The sequence below is a fragment of the Scylla paramamosain genome, chromosome 39, assembly GCF_035594125.1.
Source record: "Scylla paramamosain isolate STU-SP2022 chromosome 39, ASM3559412v1, whole genome shotgun sequence".
NCBI lineage: Eukaryota > Metazoa > Arthropoda > Malacostraca > Decapoda > Portunidae > Scylla > Scylla paramamosain.
This window is the reverse complement of record NC_087189.1, coordinates 7,475,144-7,496,453: the sequence shown is the minus strand read 5'-3', so window position 1 is coordinate 7,496,453 and position 21,310 is coordinate 7,475,144. Positions and strand designations below refer to the sequence as shown.

Below are 21,310 nucleotides of genomic sequence, written 5' to 3'. Positions count from 1 at the left end.
AAAGAATCAGTCCTTTATGATTACCTTTATTTAACTGACAATATCACAATGCATGGAAGACTAGCTATTAACTTTTAAATGGCTTAAACTTCAAACAGCAAAGTGTGAAGGCTGCTGCAGTCACAGTGAGGGACGCCTCATCAATGAATTACAAGACACCTTTTCTCTGGGCAGCACACCAGGCAACTCCACTGGTCTGTTCTTCGGAACTCAAGTGGGCAGAGCTCCAAGGAACTTAGATTTAAGCTTGAGCACCTTGGTGCATCTTATGACCCAGTGCTGATATGGTAGTCCTCATTGCTTTTCCTTTGTACTAATAGCCAATGAGTCCATGATTTTCCATGATTTTTTTCCCTCCCATCCTGTGCTTGCAACCCCCCCAGGAGAGTGTCTGCATCCCTCCAGTTGAGAACCAATGCTTCTATCAACCTGTGTTCTGAGTCATCTCTGACAGTTTTTTCACCCCTTCTCCCCCAAAGCTGCTAACTCTGTACTGGGATTTTATTCAACCATGTATGAAGTATGCTTCACACATGGGTTCCACTCATACTGCTCTCTTGTACAGAGTAGAATCAAAAGCATTTTATCTTATCAATTCCTCTTTAACAAACTGTCCTAAGCCACTCCCTTTTCACTGAAAAGAGAAGCTATCTTCCATCACTACTTTCATGCTAATTGTTCTTCTTATCTTGCTAACTGCATGCCTCTCCTCCTCTGGCAGTTTTGCTTAATAACTTTCTACTTTGTCACCACTACTCTGTTAAGCTCCCTAAAACAAGAAGTAACTAGTGCTCCCAGTATTTTATTCCTTTTATTTGTGTGATTCTCTACTTTTTTATTCCTTTTATTTGTGTGATTCTCTACTTTTGATTGCTTATGACTTAAAACTCTTTCAAGAAGGTTGTAAGACATTTCTTGTAAATTCTTCTAGGGACTGGCTTCTCCAAAGGGTTTCTTCTTTTTCTGTCATTTTGTCCTTGGCAAGATCCCCTCTTACATAAAAGTTAGGGTAATCAGAAAACAACTAATTAAAATGAGGCACTCCCCAGTCTAGTATATTAATACATTGTAATTACTCCAAATCAAAACAAAATTTTCATGCTTCTTAAGTTGAAATGATGTTTAAAGGGCATCTCAAAATCATTTTTTCAGTAGTATAAGTAGCTGTCAAGATATCAAGAAATTGCATAAAGAGACAAATAAAAACATGATATTCTTACATGTATGCATTCTCTTTCTCTCTCTCTCTCTCTCTCTCTCTGAGACATGTTGAAAACTTTGCCAAGATGTAAAAATTCTTCTGTTTCTGTTCAATTTTACTTCTAAATTAAATAAAATTAAGTGAAAATTCTTACCTCTCTTAATGCAGATTCTTTGCCAATACTTTTAGGTGTTTTTGTTTCTTTTGTTTTGTGCGGTTCAACTTCACCATCACTCTCTTCCACTTTACTGTCTTCCTTTATTTCTCCATCTTCCAGGCTCTCATCATCGTCTATTTCTTCCTTGTTCTTGTGTTCACTACTACCAAGCCCTACTGCTGATTCCTTCCTCCTCTTCTTGGCACATTCCTCCACTGCTTCCAATGGCCTCTTGTTACCCTTAATATCTAGGATTTGACTTGAATCTGTGTCTTTAATATTTTTGCTTTCCCTGGAGCCATTTCTCTTCTCACCATCATTTGCTTTAGTGGGTTTGCTCTCCTCTTTGATGGTATTCTTACATGCCTTACATTTATCTTCTGTCTGACTGGTATTGGCAACATCTTCCTGGCCAACTTGATGGACACATTTTGGACTGCTTTCATGTTTAATGTTGTCACATTCTTCTTTTTTTTTAATATCTGCAAATTTGTGTCCTTGGTGAAAGTGTACTGCTTTACTTCTGCTTTGTGAGGTGCCTTGAAGGTGTTCTAGCAGTGCAGTTCTAGGCTGGTCTTCCTCAGAAGAGATATTTTGATTATTTAGTTCCAATTCCTCCTTTACTTTAGGTTCCTTGCCAGTCAGCTTCAGTTTTTCACAATTTACTTTAATGTCTTTATTATCTACTTCCAATTTTCTGGTACCTGTTTCAACTTTTGTTTTTTCCTCCTTAATACAATCATTCTTTGTGACTCCAGTGTTCACCATGTTTCTGTCCAGGCAAGTTGCCTGTGGCTCACAATCTAGGCTGCTATCAGACACTAGAGGTGTGTTGCAGCCTTTACAGGTTTCCAGTGTGTCAGACTTTTCCTGCTTTTTGGCATCATGTGGGGTAAAACTAAGACCTTCAGCCTCATGGGAGTTCTTTTTCCTTGCAGAACAGATGCTGAGTGTCTTGACAGGCTTCTCACTGTGAGATTGTGTGGCTCTCTTTTTCTTGTTTGGATGATGAATTGTCTTTTCTATAACTTTGTTTCTCCTTGACTGACTTGTTCTTTTGTGTGATCTCCCTTCATCTTTTGCTGACTTCTTTTTTTGGTACATTTTTGGCCCCTCTCATTTGCTTTTCTTGAGAACTTCTGATGGTGCAAGTGCTGGTCACTCAGCAAATAATCTCTCTTTTGATCCTGGAATTGGCCACTGTAACTTCTCTCCTTGGATTTCAAGCTGCTTCTTAATAACCTTGTACATTTACTGTCCTTGTCTCAGGTGTCTTCATGTAATTCACTCTTCATCTTCTTCATTGACTCAATAAAGAAAAAGGGGGCTGAGCTTTGGTTTTGTCATCTGGAAAATAAAAACAAGTTACTTTTTCTCATGTAAAAATATCATAATCTTACCAAGACTTAAAAATTTTGAATTTACAGTACAATTATTTGTAACAACTATATACAGCAATCCCCAAGTTACTGATAAATTAGGTTCCAGACAACTGTTCATAAGTCATTATTTTATAAAGTACTTTGGGTGTGGAATACACTTTCAATTTTCACACTTTCTTTCTTCCAAGGATCAAGAAACTTGGGATATTGAAAACACTGAAACATGCAAGGATTATCTGTATTACTGGTATTTACAAACAACTGGACACCAAACTGGACATCAGCCAGTGAAAGTAGAGGTGTACCAGCTAAGGGTATCAAAGGTGGGTGGATCATGTGTGATGGATGCTACAGCTGGTTCCACATTACCTGCCAGCGGTTTACTAGGGATGTGCTAAAATTCTTCAAGGACTTTGCAAGTCTTTTTATGTCTAGAGTACACTGTGGATGTGTCTAGTCTCTTCGAAGGCAAAAGATGTGTTGAAGGACATAGCCAAGATGAGAGAACTACAGAGAGAGAAATGACCTCAATCAAGAAGGCAGAAAACCTGGAGGGAAAAACAAACAATCGAGAGAATCCACACTTCAAAGCTGCTGTTTGGGATCAGATTTAAGAGTTTAAAGTAGATGAGGAAGATATTGCATTCTAGAAAAACATGATCATTCAAGGGTTGAAAGGGCCCATAGCTGCTACCCCTAAGGACAAATACAAGGAAGATCTAGAAATGGTGCAGAAAATAGCCAGCAAATCCAACATAACTGAGAGGGCAGTGGGAAAAACCACGAGAAGACTGAACACTAGAAGGAACATACAGAACCCAAAGCTGCAAGACACAGCCTGCTTATGGTTGTTTTAACACTGAGGATACTAAACGGAAAATTATCAAAGACAGTGGTAGGGTCAAAGGCTCAAGTGATCCAGATGTATGGGATGTAAAAATTATGACATACCGCATCTTCAAAGAGAGGAAGGCACATGCTGAACTTGTTAAGACCTGAGATGCAAGAAAAACAGGGAACTGGAGGAGGGAAGAATTCACAACCGAAAGTGGATACTGAAGGATAAACAGCAAACAAAAATCCAGGTCCTGGAAATGGTGAGAGGAGGGAGCCAAAGATACTACAGCAAAACCAGTCCAATTTGACAGCTAGGGCAATTCAGGGTGTGGGTACAGTCCTGCCACTTTTCCTAAAACTACTATGCTAAATAGCTTCAGTTATACATTTAAAGGGTGCTAGAAATAAGACAGAAATAATATATATATATATATATATATATATATATATATATATATATATATATATATATATATATATATATATATATATATATATATATAATTTTCACATAGATATTATAATATTCCACTAAATGTAAAGTCATTATACATATACAGTATATCTATACATGAAGAAAGAAATGTGGCATAAATATTGTACAGTGTTACAAAGAAAATGTTATTCTCATTAACTTTTATAGCTGTTAGATGGTAGGCAACTGTTATATATAACTATATGTATTTAGAAGGTAATCTGAAAGAATACAAGTGGGAAATGTGTTATTTACTTAATAAAAAAATATGTTAAACTCACTGTGAAGGGCAACACTCATCCACCCAGCCTGACTCAGGCTCCACTGAGGTGATGACTTCATATTGACATGATAGTTTTGTTAACTCACACCAGGTTCAATGTGGGCATGCATGTTATGTCTAATAATCATAGGATAATAAAAAGGAATATAAGTAGGAAATACAGTGGAACCTTGGTTACCAAAAACCTCCCTTTCAGAGCAAAGCAGTTTTTTAACAAAATTTTGAAGTCATTATTGCTTCAGTTGTGGTACCATAATTTGGTTGCAGAACAAAGTTATTTGATTTCAAATATTAAAAGACAGAGCAAAGATGCTGTTTATTACTAATTTATATTGTATAAATATTTACTTCATTTTTATATGTCTGAAGGAGAAAGACAGAGTGTAAGACAGTAATTTAATCTTTGAAATAATGTAAATGTGATCCTGATCCAGTAATTTAATCTTTGAAATAATGTAATGTGATCCCATTGAAAAGCCTCAATATAAACAAACAGTTTTTGGCACTCAGGAGTACTCCTGAGCCACCTGTGGCTCTCTCAATTATCCCCAATGCCATAACTACTGCACAACTGCATTTAACCAGTAGCTTTTCCCAGCAGCAAGATGTCTAAGTGTTATGATCACCTTCATTTTGGTGGTAAGTGGGTTGTTCCCTTCTTTGTCATTCTACAAAGCTTCCCTCACTAGATCAGTGAGAAAGAGAATACCTGCACAGTCTAAACAGTATCTTCTGATGAGTTCTGTGTCACTAGTTCATTCAATACATCCTTTATGGATAAATAATTTATGAGCTGGAGCAGCCATTTTGGCTGTGGGAGTGTCTGTCATCATGTCGCTAAGACAGGGTAGATTGATGTCTGGGAACGGATTAATCTATCTTACATTGATTCCTGTGGGGAAAATAGTATCAGTTTTTTAACATTTTGGATTTTGAACGGCATTCAGGAACTAATTAAGTTAAAAAACCGAGGTTCCACTGTATATCATTTACTTAACAAAAAATAAGAAGTAGGTAATTAAAACAGAACATTGAACTCAATGTAAATGATGAGGTGTAAGTGACCTCATCCTGATAAGAATCACCCAACACTTGTCCCCTAGGAAGCAACCTATCTAGTTTTGTTTTGGGAAAAAGTGGCAGTGCTACATCCACACCCTGATCCTACCCTGGCTGCCTAATTGGACTGATTTTACTATATAAAATTTGAAGCGTCTGTACGCAAACACTATTGATGACGCAAATAATGTGTACTGTACCTAGTTAGGAGAAAACCCCAATATTATATTTCTTACAGAGACTGAACATGAACTTGGAATCATTGGCACAAGTCTTTGATACCAACACCTCCAATGTTTTCAGGAAGGATGGAGCAACAGAAGGTCAGAGTTGCTATACTAGAATGCAAAGATTTATCATTAGCACCTCTAAATAGTGAACTATGAAGTGATGTGGAGAGTCATAACAAGTAAACTAACAGTGGAGAACAAACACATACTCCTTGGGAGTATGTACAGATTATCAACTGTCACATGAGACTATGAAGACAATCTACATGCAGCCCTAACTTGAATGGCAGGAATGATTCCCAGACAACTTCTGGTGTGTGAGGACTTTAAGATTTTAACTATAAGGGTACTGATGGGGGAAATCATGTAGTGGCTGGAGGAAAAAAGTGACCAAGTCAGGTTTTATAACATGTGACAGGATTCTTTTCTTCACCAGGATGTCCAAGAGTTCACATGGGCTTGTGAAAATGACAAACCCTCACTTCTTGATCTCATTCTGATCAAAAATCTTCTAGAAATGGACAATCTAGAGTATAAGTCACCAAATGGAAAAGGTGATCATGTGATATTAGTGTCGTAGCCAAGGCACCCAGGCCTACAGCATTGCCCCTGATGATGCCAGCATCTACAACGTCCATAGTAACACCCCCGACATGACCCCGTGTGAGGCCGCATCACTGGCTTACGTCATCCATGGTCACAAGCAAGACAGTGCCTGTCCTAATGCTGAGGCACCCGAACAATGAAGAGGTTAAAAAACAACACAATTAATAAACCTATGATTAAATGATTTTACCATATCTAATAATGATCACGTACATATAAACATAGAAAAACTACACAAGCTTGTATGCAAGGGTGATTAACCACAAACTCCCAGTTAGACATGTTTCTTATTAATCCTGTGTAGTGAATATTAACTTGTAAGCATCCTGGTGATCATGCATATTGAAGGAAGAGATGAGTGTACTAAACCTTAAAGGATAATTCTTTATGTAGCAGTAGGTAGCAATGTAAGTGGGTCAACATCACTGTCGTCAAAATTTAATATAAGGTGAAGCAGCAAACGATTCTCTCAGACCTTACCTAGACTCCAAGAGTGGAGTGTTACAAGTTTTTGGAAAGTGCTCACACTTAGCTGCACCATGAAGCTCCCAGTCATTCTCTGTCTTGCCTTGGTTGTAAGTAATACTTAGAAAAGTTTTCCTAAGTGCCTTGTGTGTCTCGACTTAATGTGTTGTTTCCAGTATACTGTGGTCTCCATATATTATATGTATTTTTTCATCTGTTGTTATAATAACAAATCTTAATGAGTGATTTAATATCTTTTGTGGCACTTCGTATGTAGTGCTAATATCTTAATGTTGCATTTGATTATTCTTTTATGTGATTATATTGTGTGTGCATATATATGTTTATGTATTATGCATTATTGAATGACCTGAGTTGGCTGATAAAGTCCTACTAAAGTAAAGTGAATAGTAATGTCAAGATTTATTGAAAGTTACTTGAAATTTTAAAATGTGGTGGAGTTGTTGTCTTTTGTTGCCTGCGTGTATTGTTGGAATCTTTGTTTACTGGTTAATAAATAATGTTAGTTTTTCTGAACTGCATTTGTGGTTTACCCCACTGTGAGAACCCCAGCCTTAACTCTCGGTAACCTGGACTTCAACCTTGAAGTGCTTGGTGTATAAATAATTAGTGCAGTTCCTGCATAGACCTAAGGTAAGTTGGAGGATTATGACATTAGTTTTTAATTTTAATTTTTGAAGAACCCATCCACACTGACTCAGATACTAAGTACAAATACACCCCCTTCCTGAGTTTTGCGCTTGTTTTCTTCCTAGGTATATTGCTCAACTTGAGGATCACGAAACTCGAGGTACAGAAAACAATGAAAAGCGCTTATTCATTCTGGCCCATGAAGGGGCTGACTTTTTTCCCCCTACTCTACTCCCTTATCTCAAAATACAATACCTGTGTGTGTGTGTGTTTTGTCCTCACATCTGGTGTGATGCAGCACAGTGGCCATGCAGTGCCATCACATCTAAAACTGTGTGTGTGTGTGTGTGTGTGTGTGTGTGTGTGTGTGTGTGTGTGTGTGTGTGTGTGTGTGTGTATTTACTAGTTGTAATTTACAGTGCCTGAGCTATGCTTGTGTAGTCACATCTCCATATCTACAATTGTCCAGTTTTCCTTGAAGTTGTGCACATTTGTTGCCAATACTACATCCTCACTGACCTTGTTCCAAACTTCCATATTTCTCTGTGGGAAATTATATTCCTTTATGTTACTCAAGCATCTTCCTCTTCTTTGTTTTTTACTGTCCTTGGGTGTATTTAGTATTACAGTTTCTCGTTATCTATTTCTTCCACTCTATTCCACAGTTTATAAATTAGCATTAAGTATACCCTTTCTCTTCTTTGTTCCAATGTTGGCAGATTCATTTCCTTTAACCTGTCTTCATATGTTAATTGTTTCAGTTCTGGAACCAACTTCATTGCCATCCTTTGTATCCTTTCTAGTTCTTTTACATGTTTCTTCTTAAGTGTGTGTGTGTGTGTGTGTGTGTGTGTGTGTGTGTGTGTGTGTGTGTGTGTGTGTATTTACCTAGTTGTATTTACCTGAAACATTCTTTGTGGTTTACAGGAGGGGAGTAATCTCATAGTATCCCATCTCTATATCTATCCAGTTTGGTCTTAAAGGCATGGACAGTTACGTCATTGACAATGTCTTCACTGAGTTCATTCCATTTATTCACACTTCTGTGAGGAAAACTATACTTCTTGATGTCTCTTCTACAGTTACATCTCTTCAATTTCTTACTGTGTCCTGTTGTACTCTGTGTGTCTAAAGTTATAAAACATTCTTTATCCACATTTTCCATACTATTTATCATTCTATAGATGTTTATTATATCTCCTCTCTCTCTCTCTCCTCTTTTCAAGGGTAGGAATTTCTAACATTCTTTATCTCTCTTCATAGGTCAACTTATTCAACTCCAGAACCATCTTAGTGACTGCTCTTTGTACTCTTTCTAATTTTATAAAATTCCTCTTTGTATGAGAAGACCACACCACATATTCCAATCTTGGTCTTATCATGGAAATCAACAATTTTTTTCATCATTCCTTCATTCAAATATGAGAATGGCATTCTTACTCTTTTTAACAAATTCAACGTCTTTCCATTAATTTATAAATGTGTCTGTCCGGAGTCAAATTTTCAGTAACTGTTACTCTCAAATCAACTTCTTTTGATTTCTTTAACTTCACACCATGCATCTCATAATGATATTGTATTCTTTTCTTACTCTTACCAAACTCCATTACTTTACATTTACTTAAACTGAATTCCATTTGCCATGATTTACTCCATCTATTTATCTTATTTAAATCATCTTGCAGTACCATAACCATTTACATTTTCTACCCTTCTCATCAGCTTAGCATCATCTGCAAATAAGTTCATATAACTATCTATTTCTTCATTTGTCATTTATATATATTACAAACATTATCGGTCCCAACACTGACCCCTGTGGGACACCACTAGTTACTTCCAGCCAAGATGAATTTTTGTCTTGTATTACAGTTCTCATCTCTCTATCATCCAGACAATCCTCCATCCAATTTTTCTATAATTTTTTTTTATCTTCCATAGCAATCTTTGGTGTGGTACTTTGTCAAATACTTTCTTCAAGTCTAACTAGATACCATACACCCATCTGTCTCTCTTCTGCACAATATCAACTATCCTTGAATAAAAGGACAGTAAGTTCATGGAGCATGATGTTCCTCTCCTAAATCCAAATTGACAACTTACCAAAACTTTATCTCTTTCCAAATGTTCCATCCATCTTTCCTTTATTGTTCTTTCACAGTTTTCCTACAACTAGTCAAGGACACTGGTCTATAATTTAGTGGGTTTTCCTTATTTCCTCCTTTGAATATTGATGTAACATTTGCTCTCTTCCAATCTTTTGGTACTCTTCCCTGTGATAGAGGTGTCACCAGTAGACTGAATTTTATCAGCCATTTGTTTTCTACATTCCTTCAATATCCAGTTAGATGCTCCATCTGGACCAGATGCTTTATTTACATCAAGTTCTTCCATCATCTTAAGTATTTCCTCATAACTGACTGGGGCTGTACTTAATATATACCTCACCAACTTATCCCTTCCAGCATCAAACTTCCCTTCTACAGTAAATACTGATCTGAAACTATTGTTCATAACCTCCGCCATGTCCTGTGCATCCTCATAGATTTTTCCTTCAACTTTCAATCTTGATCTCTTCATCTTTCATTGATACACTTATCTATTATATCTCTTTCATAGTTTCTTCTCTCCATTCTTATTATCTCAATGTACTTGTTTCTAGCATCAATATATTTCTCCCACCTGGTCTCAGTTTTCCTCTTCTTCCATCTATTCCAAGCATTTCACTTACAATTTCTAGCCTCTTTCCATTTTGTATTAAACCATTCTTTACCTTTTCTACATCTTGCTCCTCCTCTAGGTACAAATTTCTCCACAGCAGAATTATATATCGTTTCCAGTCCATGGCAACAAAGTGCTTTCTTAATTTTTTCAAAGTCAGCTTCACTATATTTAAATCTTTTCACCTTATAATTTTCATCAATGATTACATTGTGTGTGTGTGTGAGTGTGTGTGAGTGTGTGTGTGTGTGTGTGTGTGTGTGTGTGTGTGTGTGTGTGTGTATTTACCTACTTGTATTGTACGGGGCAAGAGGCAAAGGTCATTTTATCCTGCCTCCATAACCATATTTATCCAGTCTCTCTTTAAGCATGTGTACACTGTTTGCCACAACCACCTCTTCCTTCAAATCATTCCAGATTTCAGTAGTTCTATACAGGAAGCTGCATTTCTTGATATCGCTTGAATATCCACTCTTCTTTATTTTCTTCCCATGCTGTCTCATCCATCTCTCTCCTTCCTCCATCTGTGGTACCCAAACTACTTGCATTTTCTGACTATGTCACTTTCTAAGTTTCTTTTTTCTTCTCTTTCTATTTTACTATATTCATTCCTTGCCTTTCTGTATTCTTCTCTAGCATTTCTGTTCAGTTATCTCATGATTTTCTTCCATGCCCTGTCCTTTTTCTTTTTTTGCTTTTACACACCTGGCATTATACCATTCATGTTTCCCAATTTTCACTTTATAACTTAGCACAAACTGTTGCACTCCCTCTCTATACTTGCTCAAAAATATCTCATATTTTCTTGCACTACTTTACCTTCAAGTAGCTCTTTCCATTTAATTTTTTTCATAAAATTTATTAAGTTCTGCAAAGTTTCCTATTTCTATATTGTTCTTTCCTGTGCAACACTTTTTACTCCTGTGGTACTATTTCTATTATGACATGAACACTTCTTCCCAGTGGACTCAATGTATACTTGGTCTACTTTCTGGGACCAACTAAGTCCAACAGTGATGGATCTTCTTCTCCTCTGCATCTTGTTGGCTCATTTACCCATTGTCTCATTGTATTCACCATCATGGTATGCATAAGTTCTTCACTCCATGACCCAACATTTTCTTTCACTTTCATCTCCAAGTTAATTCCTTTAGTGATGAAGTAGCCTACTAAGAGCACTTTTTTACTTTTCCTTATCATTTCCTCTATACTATTTCTTGTTTCTAGTTGCAGAATTTTAAATATATTGGTCTCCCATGCATTAGTTTTAGGTGGTATGTATGTCACAATGATTTTCCTTTTTTCACTCCCTTTGATCTTAATCACAACACTCAATGTTACTGCCATTCCATCACTATATTCCACTTCCTCAACAACAATATCCACTTTTACCAATATCATCACTCATCCTCCCTTTCCTTTTCTGTCTCTCCTCCATGTGCTATATCCTTCCTTTGCAAATCCCACCTTTATTTCCTCTTTTAATTTGGTTTCTGTTAAACATACCACATGTGGTTTATTGTTCTTTATGTAGTCTTTTAAGTTCCAATAGGCTCAACAACAAACCATCTACATTAATATACATAATCTTTAAACTTCTGCTTGGTGGTCTTGCATGGCATCTTTGTGCCACCCTTTCCTGACTTTCATGTCCATAACTTTCCAGGTGAATTTTTTTGTTTGTTCCTGAGTTCTCTCCCTGTTATTTGACCAGGCCTCTACTCTCAATTCTTTCAGTTTACTTCTCTCTTCTTTGTTCATGTCTCTTGTTATCCATATTTCCTTCATTCCTTCTACTTCTGCCAATTTTCCTATTCTTTGCAAGACATGTTCCATTGCTGTTTGTGACATGAAACTTTTTCATTGGTCTTGTTCCATTTTCTTTGTACTTTCTGATCCTGTAAACCTCTTCAATTTGTTCAATCATCCCCTCTCCTGCCTCTGCTACTTCTGCTATAATTTCCTTAGCCCTTTTCACTTCTTTCTCTCTAGCAGTTTTCATGGATAGGTTCTTTTCCTTAACTCCAAATACCAACACACACACCTTCCTCTGTACCATGTCTCTCACAAGATTACTTTTTTCTTTATTATTTGAATCACTTGTTTTTTCCATATCCTTATTGTGTTCCTGTCACTGTTGCCTTATTATCTCCTCCATGTCCACCTTTTGTTGTTATTGTTATCTCTCTTCTTTCCAACTTTTGAATTCCTCTGTCACTAACTCCTTCACTTTTCCCACCCTGACGTCTCTCTCTTGCAAAGTTTTCTTTAACTCTTCGTTCTCTTCCTTGAGTTTCTTAATTTCTTCACAGTACTTCTTTTTTAAGTCCACTATTTTAGTCACCTCTTTTCTCAGTTCTTTGTCTTCTTTTTTCTCTTTCCATCTCCCTCTTTTTCATCTCTATTATAGCACTGGATATCTTGTTTTACTTTATCGCCACCCACTTGTTTTCTTTCTTACACACCTTTATCATCGCTGTTAAGCTACATATTCTTTCTCACATTTTTACATTTTCTTCTTCAATTTTCCACATTCTTCTGTAGTGTGTGTGTGTGTGTGTGTGTGTGTGTGTGTGTGTGTGTGTGTGTGTGTGTGTGTGTGTGTGTGTGTGTGTGTGTGTGTGTGTGTGTGTGAGAGAGAGAGAGAGAGAGAGAGAGAGAGAGAGAGAGAGAGAGAGAGAGAGAGAGAGAGAGAGAGAGAGAGAGAGAGAGAGAGAGAGAGAGAGAGAGAGAGAGAGAGAGAGAGAGAGAGAGAGAGAGAGAGAGAGCAACCCTAATGATTGCTAAATAGAACGAGACTGAATGAGAATGAAAAATGGACGGAAGGAACATAAGTGAGAAGGGAACACACAGAGGAAAAATGACAGTGTGGAATCAAAAGCTTTTCGTCTCATCAACTCCTCTCCTCTAACTGACTGTCTTCAGCCTCTATCTCATTGCCACACTGTCATTTTTCCTCTGTGTGTTCCCTTCTCACTTATGCATCTCTAGCTGTCTTCTACTGCTATTTTCATGCTAACTGCTCTTCTGATCTTGCTAACTGCATGCCTCCCCTCCTCCCACAGCCTTGCTGCACAAGACTTTCTTCTTTCTCTCACCCCCTATTCTGTCCACCTCACAAATGGAAGAGTTAACCAGTATTCTCAATCATTCATCCCTTTTTCTGGTAAACTCTGGAACTCCCTGCCTGCTTCTGTATTTCCACCTTCCTATGACTTGAATGCCTTCAAGAGAGAGGTTTCAAGACACTTATCCTTCAATTTTTGACTACCGCTTTGGACCCTTTTATGGGACTGGCATTTCAGTGGGCTTCTTTTTATTTATTGAATTTTTGTTGCCCTTGGCCAGTGTCCCTCCTACATAAAAAAAAAAAGAGGACAGGAAGAGAATACTTATTTTTCAAAACTTCCTCTCTCCCTCTAATTCTTCATTCACTCCTCAACCTTGCTGCTTATATTTATTCTTTTTACTTTCTCCCCATTCTCCCATCTTCTTACTTCACCCTTCCTCCATTTGCCCCATATACTCTCCTTCCCTGGTTATTTCCCTTCCTTTCCCTTCCTCTTTCATCTTGTTTCAAACCTCCCTCCCCTTTATCTGTCAGAGATAGGGAACAAGGGAATAATACCTCGCTCTCTCTCCCTCTCATTCGTTCTGTCATTTTCACTTCATTCTTTCTTACTCTCAAATAATTCCATTTTCATTTACAATCAGTCTCATTCCATTTAGCAATTCTCAGGATTGTTTCTACTTTCACAGAGAGAGAGAGAGAGAGAGAGAGAGAGAGAGAGAGAGAGAGAGAGAGAGAGAGAGAGAGAGAGAGAGAGAGAGAGAGAGAGAGAGAGAGAGAGAGAGAGAGATACAGCTCTAACTTAGGCAGGATAGGCAGGGTTTACTATATGTATACAACTGACACCAATGTTAGGTAAATGTGACCAATACTTGCCAAAGCAGCATAAACTTGGGATGGTAAGAATTTAGGACTAAGCATGAAACTCTAGGATTGCAGCACTCAGGATGGTAGTGTACATGTTTCACACGGGAAGATGGTAGTGTACATGTTTCACAAGGGAAACTACATTAAAGCAAACATTCTACTCTTAAATACAAACTGGAAGAATGATTTTGAAGTCCTATTTGTAGCAGAGATGTGGGAAAATTTCAGATTTTCCAGGTAGTGGAATCCTGTGTTCCTAAGCAACCTACACCACCAAGAGGTACAAAATTGAAGCATAAGAGGATGGATGATGAGTGAAACAAAAGTTAAGGATGAAAGAAAAGGTTTGGGAAAGATACAAGAAAACAAAAACCAGGCTTTGATATGATCATGCTGTGAAGCATAAAACATGATAACCACAGCTGTTAAAGGTGCAAAGAGAAGAGCACAGGAAATCAAGGCCAACCCCTGGGTGTTCTATGCATACAGTAAAAGTAAAAACTACCATCAGGTGACAAGGCTGAAGGACGAGAATGGTTGAGAAACCACCACAAACCTTGAGAGTAGCGAACTCCTACACTCAGAATTTCAGAGTATACACTGCAGAACCACCCAGGAATCTGCTTCACTGTTCTAAAGTACACCAAGGGGAAGGCATCTCAAACTGTGCCATTACCCACATGACTAGCTCAAGTAATAAAAGAAGGGAAAGAATCCTCCTCACCAGGCCCTAATGGAATATACCTCAGATTTTTTAAAGAATGTGAACTAAACATAATAGAAGCACTGAATTGCTTAAACCAGGGAAGATTCCAGAGGGCTAGAAGACAGCAGTAACACCTATCTTCAAAAAAAGGAGACAAAACAAATCACTTTAACTACAGACCAGTCAACCTTACCTCTGTCCTTTCACAAACAAAGTACAGATTTCCTGGAAAGAAACAACCTCTTAAGCAAACACCAGCACTGTTTGAGAGTAAAAGGACCTTATTATAATATCTCCAGGAACTAAAAATAAATCTTGATGAAAGGAGAAGTGTGGATGCCATCTATCTCAACTGTCACAAGGCCTTTGATACAATCCTGCACCAAAGGTTACCATTCAAGTTGAAATCAGTGAGAATCTGAGGGAAGATACTGAAGTGAATTGAGATGTCCCTAACAAACTGACAAGAGAGTGGCAAAGAGAGAAATACTATCAGGATGACTGCCTATCCTCATACAAAACATATGAACAAGAGGACAGACACATTCTCAGACTTCTGAAAAAAAATACTGAACAAAAAAAAAAAAAATTTTAAGCAAGTCATCAACAAATAGAATACTTTTCCTGAGAGTTTTGTGACCAGTCATTAGGTCAATACCTTTAAATATAGGTATGATATACAAGCAGTGCCAAAAAAGATGACAAAATTCTCAGCCTGTGTCAGTGTCTGCTTGCCAGTCAAATAGTTTGATCCAGCTGCATGGGAGAGCGGAGCACAGACAATATCTGACCTGGCAACTCAAGACAGATAGTGGCTCAAGAGGTTCAGAGATGGTGGCCACACTGTCTATCCCCATAACATTAAGCGAGGTCTTTATTAGGAGAGAAAGTTGCTCAGTGAATCCTGAACTTTATGAAGAAAGAAATGGAATGTAATCCTTGCCTAACAGCAAAGGTATTGAAAGAAAAGAACTCCTGTGTTCTTGGTGATGGGTCTCTGAAATTTTTATGACATCATGATCTCAATCACATCTCTAAATCCCTTGATCCACTGGTACACAGTTCTCTCTCAGACTCCAGTAATATTGAATGTTCCTTAAATGTTTTTATGCCTTGACACAAAGCAACCACATATGCTATTTCATCACCAGTAATAGGTAGTTTAGTAGCTACTGGATGGTGATACAGAAAGATATACAACTCAAGAAAGTATACACGAAAAACACCTTACCACTCAACTGTCAAATTTATGCTAAAACTGTTGATGTGTGAGTGTACCCATGGCCACCGTCTGTCTTGAGTTACCAGGTCACATATTACCAGTGCTTTGCTCTCCCATACGATTGGATCAAACTAGTTGAATGGTGCAGACTCTGACAATGACTGAGCATTTTGTCATCTTTTGTGATGCCAATTGTATCAGAGGCTCATACTGAGAGAAGAAGCACCCTTATGAGCTCCTTAGCCTTTTTACCATCACTAAAGTAAGGTAAACAATAAGCAATCCATCCATCCACTCACATCCATTAGCCTATTTATCTAGCCGCCCACCCAACATGACCTCCTACAGTCATGGTCACAGGGAGTGAGGGGTGAAGTATCATACTCTGGCAACTTAGCTGTCAACATTGCATCCAAGACTATGCATGCAGTACAAGAACCAAGGGTGAATGCCACTACCCAAATATAGCCAATTTTGAGTTTCAAATAATGAATACTGCCTTTATATATTATCAATAGTGATGTGTTCTTAAAACATACCACATAGATGATTTTGGGCACAGTGTTGATGGGTAGGTTGCCTGAGTACCATAATGCAACCTTCAGTCCCCATGGCCATGACTTTAGTCTGGGAATTTTGCAACCTTAATGATGATAATACTGATAATTCCCCAAAGTAACTCTTATGTAGTGATTTTGCATTTTTTTTTGGGGGGGGAGGGGGATGGGGGAGTGGGTGCACATATGAAAGGTATATATGCAGCAAACTAAATCTGAATTCCTCACACCAATCCACTCCACACATGAATGATTCCAAACCCATGGTATGAGCTATTATCACATAATTCAGCAGAGTAATAAATGCAGAAGGATAAAAGTATGCTAATCAAATCAGACCAGATGATGTTTCAGAGTACATAATAGCCTTTGCAATGGCATCCCTTTATCTTTCTTGGTCTCTATTTCTTTTCTTTTTATGTGTGTGTGTGTGTGTGTGTGTGTGTGTGTGTGTGTGTGTGTGTGTGTGTGTGTGTGTGTGTGTGTGTGTGTGTGTGTGTGTGTGTGTGTGTGTGTGTGCGTTTTTTTAATTTCGTTCTAGTGTTAACTTTTTCCATAATCTCTTTTTTTCCATCACATTCTGTATAACATGTCGTTTATTTCCTTGGCATCCTTGTTATTCTTGAAATCATATAGTACTTCTCCAATAAATCATCTTATTTTTTATGTATGGCTATTGTAGCTCCAGACACCCCCTTCTCTCACTTCTATATCCCTTGCAAATAAGAAGTGTTCAAGATTTTGTTCCTTAGGCTTAAGCCATTTGTTCTTGTGCTAAACAAGACAACTGAAGCAGGAGTATTGTCATATAAATCATCTACATTTCCTGTTTCCTTTTTCCAGTTTCTACAGGTAAGCAAACTTGATTTCTCATTTAATTCTTAGGTTAGGTTGGGTTAGATCAGTGAACCTTTGGGATGGGAGGGGGGGGATCATCACCTGGTTAGGTTAGGATAGGTGAGGTAAGATTGGACTAGTAATCTTTTTGGGTGGTCCCAGTGGGGGCTCAGTCTCCCTGAAAAGGTTAGATTAGTAACCTATCAGGGGGAAGGGATGTTAATTTATATAAAAACAATAAAATGCATTCCATAATCTAGGAACATTTTGTATGTATTGAGGTATTTCAAAATCTGAAGAAATATTAATGTTTATAATAATGCCTCATTACTTTGCCATTGAAGACTGACATGATGTTATAGTATACTTGCTGTAATGTACTTCCATAAAAGTTTTAGACAGTGCCCTCCTATACCTAACTCACAAATATGTACTGAAAACAGTATGGCTCCTTTGAAACACTAAACCGTGGAACACTTCCTATCTAGCTCAGGAAGTAGTTCATATGTGAGTGAAATATATATATATATATATATATATATATTTTTTTTTTTTTTTTTTTTTTTTTTTTGTCTATACATAAGCTCTGCTTGTTTGTTGTATCAAAACTAATAAACAATAAACATTTTATTAAGAACATTTTATTATGAGGCACATTTTATTTGCAAGATATATAAAGGACACTACGAGGGTATTATTCTGCACTGCCCCACCAGGGAGGGTGTCACAGTGCCATGCCAGTTTGACTCAAGCCATCATCATGGAAAGTTTGGAAGATTGTGATCTATGTTTCTTGATATGCCTTAGAAAATAGCAGCTTTTATCTTCACAACCTTGAAGTTTTCCTCAATTAGTGAGTGTTAATGGATCTTATTTCTTAGTATATGATTTGATAGTATATGATGTATATGATTTCTTAGCATAAGATGATTTCAGATGCCAGCTGTGAAGAATAGCATGTGACTGAAGCAGTACATACTGGTTAAGTTAGGTAAGTAATGCTAGGTTAGGTTAGTCTCCTTAAGGGAGGGGGACTTGTCTAAGGGTGCAAAGCCCTACAGTTATGTTAGCTTAGGTTGGGTAATGAAAGGTTAGGTTAGGTACAAATAGGTCAGGTTAGGTTTTGTAATGCTAGGTTAGGTTAGTCTCCTTAAAGGCCTAAGGGGTCAAAGCCCCTGAGTTATGTTAGGTAGTGATAGATTAGGTTAGGTTAAATTAGGTAATGGTTGGTTAGATTAGTGTTCTTAAGCCCCTCCAATTGGGTTAGAAATTTCCCCACTTGTCAAAATCCGGCGTCTGATCCTTAGATTTTTCACGAATGTCCAAATTTGCCCCAATTTGGCTTGCCCCACCATAAAACCTCACTCTTCGAGTCCCTCCCCCTCCCAAAACCCCTGATTCCCCACAGGTCCCACAAACTTCTTGAGGGAAAGGAGAGAACGATTATGTATTGTAAATTTTTACCTGAAATCCCATAGACCCTTTTTAGAAGGACAAATTTCGCTCATATTGGCTTCACCCAAACACCCGCAGGCTTGCTGAGGGAGAGGGGGTGGGGAAGATCTTTTGCAAGAAAGGATTGGAGCAGTAGCTGTAAAGAAATAGCTGCATTTTTACTCTACTACTGCTGTAAAGAAATAGCTGCATTTTTACTCAAGTTAAAGAAAGGATACATGGACAACTCTGATACCATGAAAGGATACAATTCATTCCACAAGACATAAGGCCATCACACCACCACGTTGTCTCTCACTTGACAGCTCATGACACACGTTTTCTCTCTTACATTCTATGCGGAACCACTTGACACAAACCTATAATCCCAGCACTCTCACTCTTACCGTGTCCAGTATCCCGCATACACACTGCACACCTTTGTTGGCCAATGAATGATTTTACAGTCGCGTCGAGGGTGGCTGTTCTGACTACAAGGACCAAAACACGGAGCTTATAAGGAACTAGTAATGTGGTTATACTTTGGAGGACAGCGGCGGTGCTGCAACCTGTCGGTGACGAGTAAATTCAAAGAAAACATTTCCAGGGGTTTCTTAAGTACTTTACCCCCCACCCCCATTTTTTTTTTCTTTTCTTTTACGAATGTTATCATAAGGTAAATGAATATAACCACATTTTTTTTTTTACTTTATTATGAGTTATAAAGTCAAATAATTAATATCCTATGTATGTAACAGATGTACTGAAAAAATTGAAAAAAATATTAATACAGTAACGGTATTATTGCTACTATTATTATTAAAAAAAAATAATAATAATAATAATAATAATAATAATAATTATTATTATTATTATTATTATTATTATTATTATTATTACTATTATTATTATTATTACATAATGATAATAATAATAATAATAATATTAATAATAATAATAATAATAATATATTATTATTATTATTATTATTATTATTAAAACTACAATAATAATAATAATAATAATAATAATAATAATAATAATAATCATAATCATAATAACAACAACAAATCCGAATAACTCAGTTTTCGAACAAAAATTTTAACTCGGTTGCTTCGGTTGGCGCACCATAATCGTTTTCGAACAAAGTTACTTGATTTTAAATACTAGAAAATGTAGCAAAAGCTTCTATTTATTACTAATTTATAATTTCTATAAATATTTCCTTCGTTTTTATATATTTGGAGGAGAGACACAGAGGGTAAGACAGTAATTAAATCTTTGAAGTTAAATATGATCTTGTTGAAGAACCTCTATGTTAAACAAACAAGGTTCGGCGCTCAGGAGTAACCCCGAACCTCCTGTGGTTCTCTCCATGATCCACAATGCCATCACTACTGCACAGCTGCATTTTCCCAGTGGCAAGGTGCCTAAGTGTTATGAACACTTTCATTTTGATGGTGAGTGGGTTGCTCCTCTCTCAGAATATTCGTCTAACATTCACCAAACTGCATATGCCAACCGAGCACATAAATAAGGCTTCCCTCACTTGGTTGGTAACAAAAAAAAAAAAAAAAAATGCTTGCATGATCTAAATAATATCTTTAGATGAGTTCTGTGTCAGTAAGTTCATTCTATACATCCTTTCTGGTTAAAAATTTTCTAAGCTGATGTTGTGGAGTGGCCATCTTAGCAGTAGGAGCATTACCTGCTAAGGGCCAATTTCACTGTTGCTTGGTAATTTTCCCAAACAAGAGCCTTACCAACCTGGTAACAGGCATTACTAACATCTCGATCTGATTTCATACTCATTGTTTTCGTGGCTTCCGTGATCCCCAAATCGGGAACGATCATAACAAAACAAATACCTCCGATTCAGTAATGTTGGTATGCTGGAGCCCCCTTATTAGACAAAATGAGTCAATTCATGACAAAAGAACTGACCACGCTAGCATTAAAAGAGAGAAAGGCATGGAAAACGGAAACACACCACTGGTGCCTTCACCACGCTATATCCATCTACTGCAAACTTGGTTACATTTTGTGATTTAAATTCTTCCCTTTGAATATTTGTCTAACATTCACCAAACTCTGCGTATGCCAACTAAGCACATAATAAATAATTTATTTCTCTCTTCCTCACATACAATGTTAGATTTAAATATTTCAGGTTTTATGGAAATAGCCCTAGCCTACTAATTTTGCGTGACTTCATTTCTCGGCATTTTTTTTTTTTTTAATCTTGATCTACCCATTGAAATTAAATTAACGAGCTGAATTAATCTAAACCTAGCCTAACAGAAGCAAGCCTAGCCCTATGGTGGAAATGGTGTTGTTATTTCAATATTATCTAATATTTCTCTTAGGAGACAAATTCCATTCACCCTATGCATATGTAAGAATTATTACAGTTTTTAACCAAGGAGGCGTAGCAGATGAAATAAGGGTGGCAGATAGTGAAGTTTTCATCAGCTGAAGTTAGTTTGCGCCGCCATCCAAATTCTTAAATATCATCATATTATTACAAAATGTTGTTGTATTGTTAAATAA

General features: G+C 37.2%; 1 protein-coding gene across 4 annotated transcripts in view; it reads right to left on the bottom strand.

The window, feature by feature from the left end:
- Window positions 1-19,324, bottom strand: part of LOC135092143 (uncharacterized) — a 63,569-nt gene extending 44,245 nt beyond the window's left edge. For 2 of the 4 annotated variants that reach the window (XM_063990398.1, XM_063990401.1), the window contains exons 1-2: window positions 19,168-19,324; window positions 1,356-2,705 (exon numbers count right to left, since the gene is read on the bottom strand). In XM_063990398.1, the coding sequence (XP_063846468.1) occupies window positions 1,356-2,462 (1,107 nt within the window). In that variant the 5' untranslated portion in view covers window positions 2,463-2,705; window positions 19,168-19,324. Of the gene's footprint in view, window positions 1-1,355; window positions 2,706-18,790; window positions 18,918-19,167 lie in introns of all 4 variants that reach the window. The other 2 variants (XM_063990399.1, XM_063990400.1) reach the window with 2 other exon arrangements.
- Between the last annotated feature and the right edge of the window lie 1,986 nt (window positions 19,325-21,310).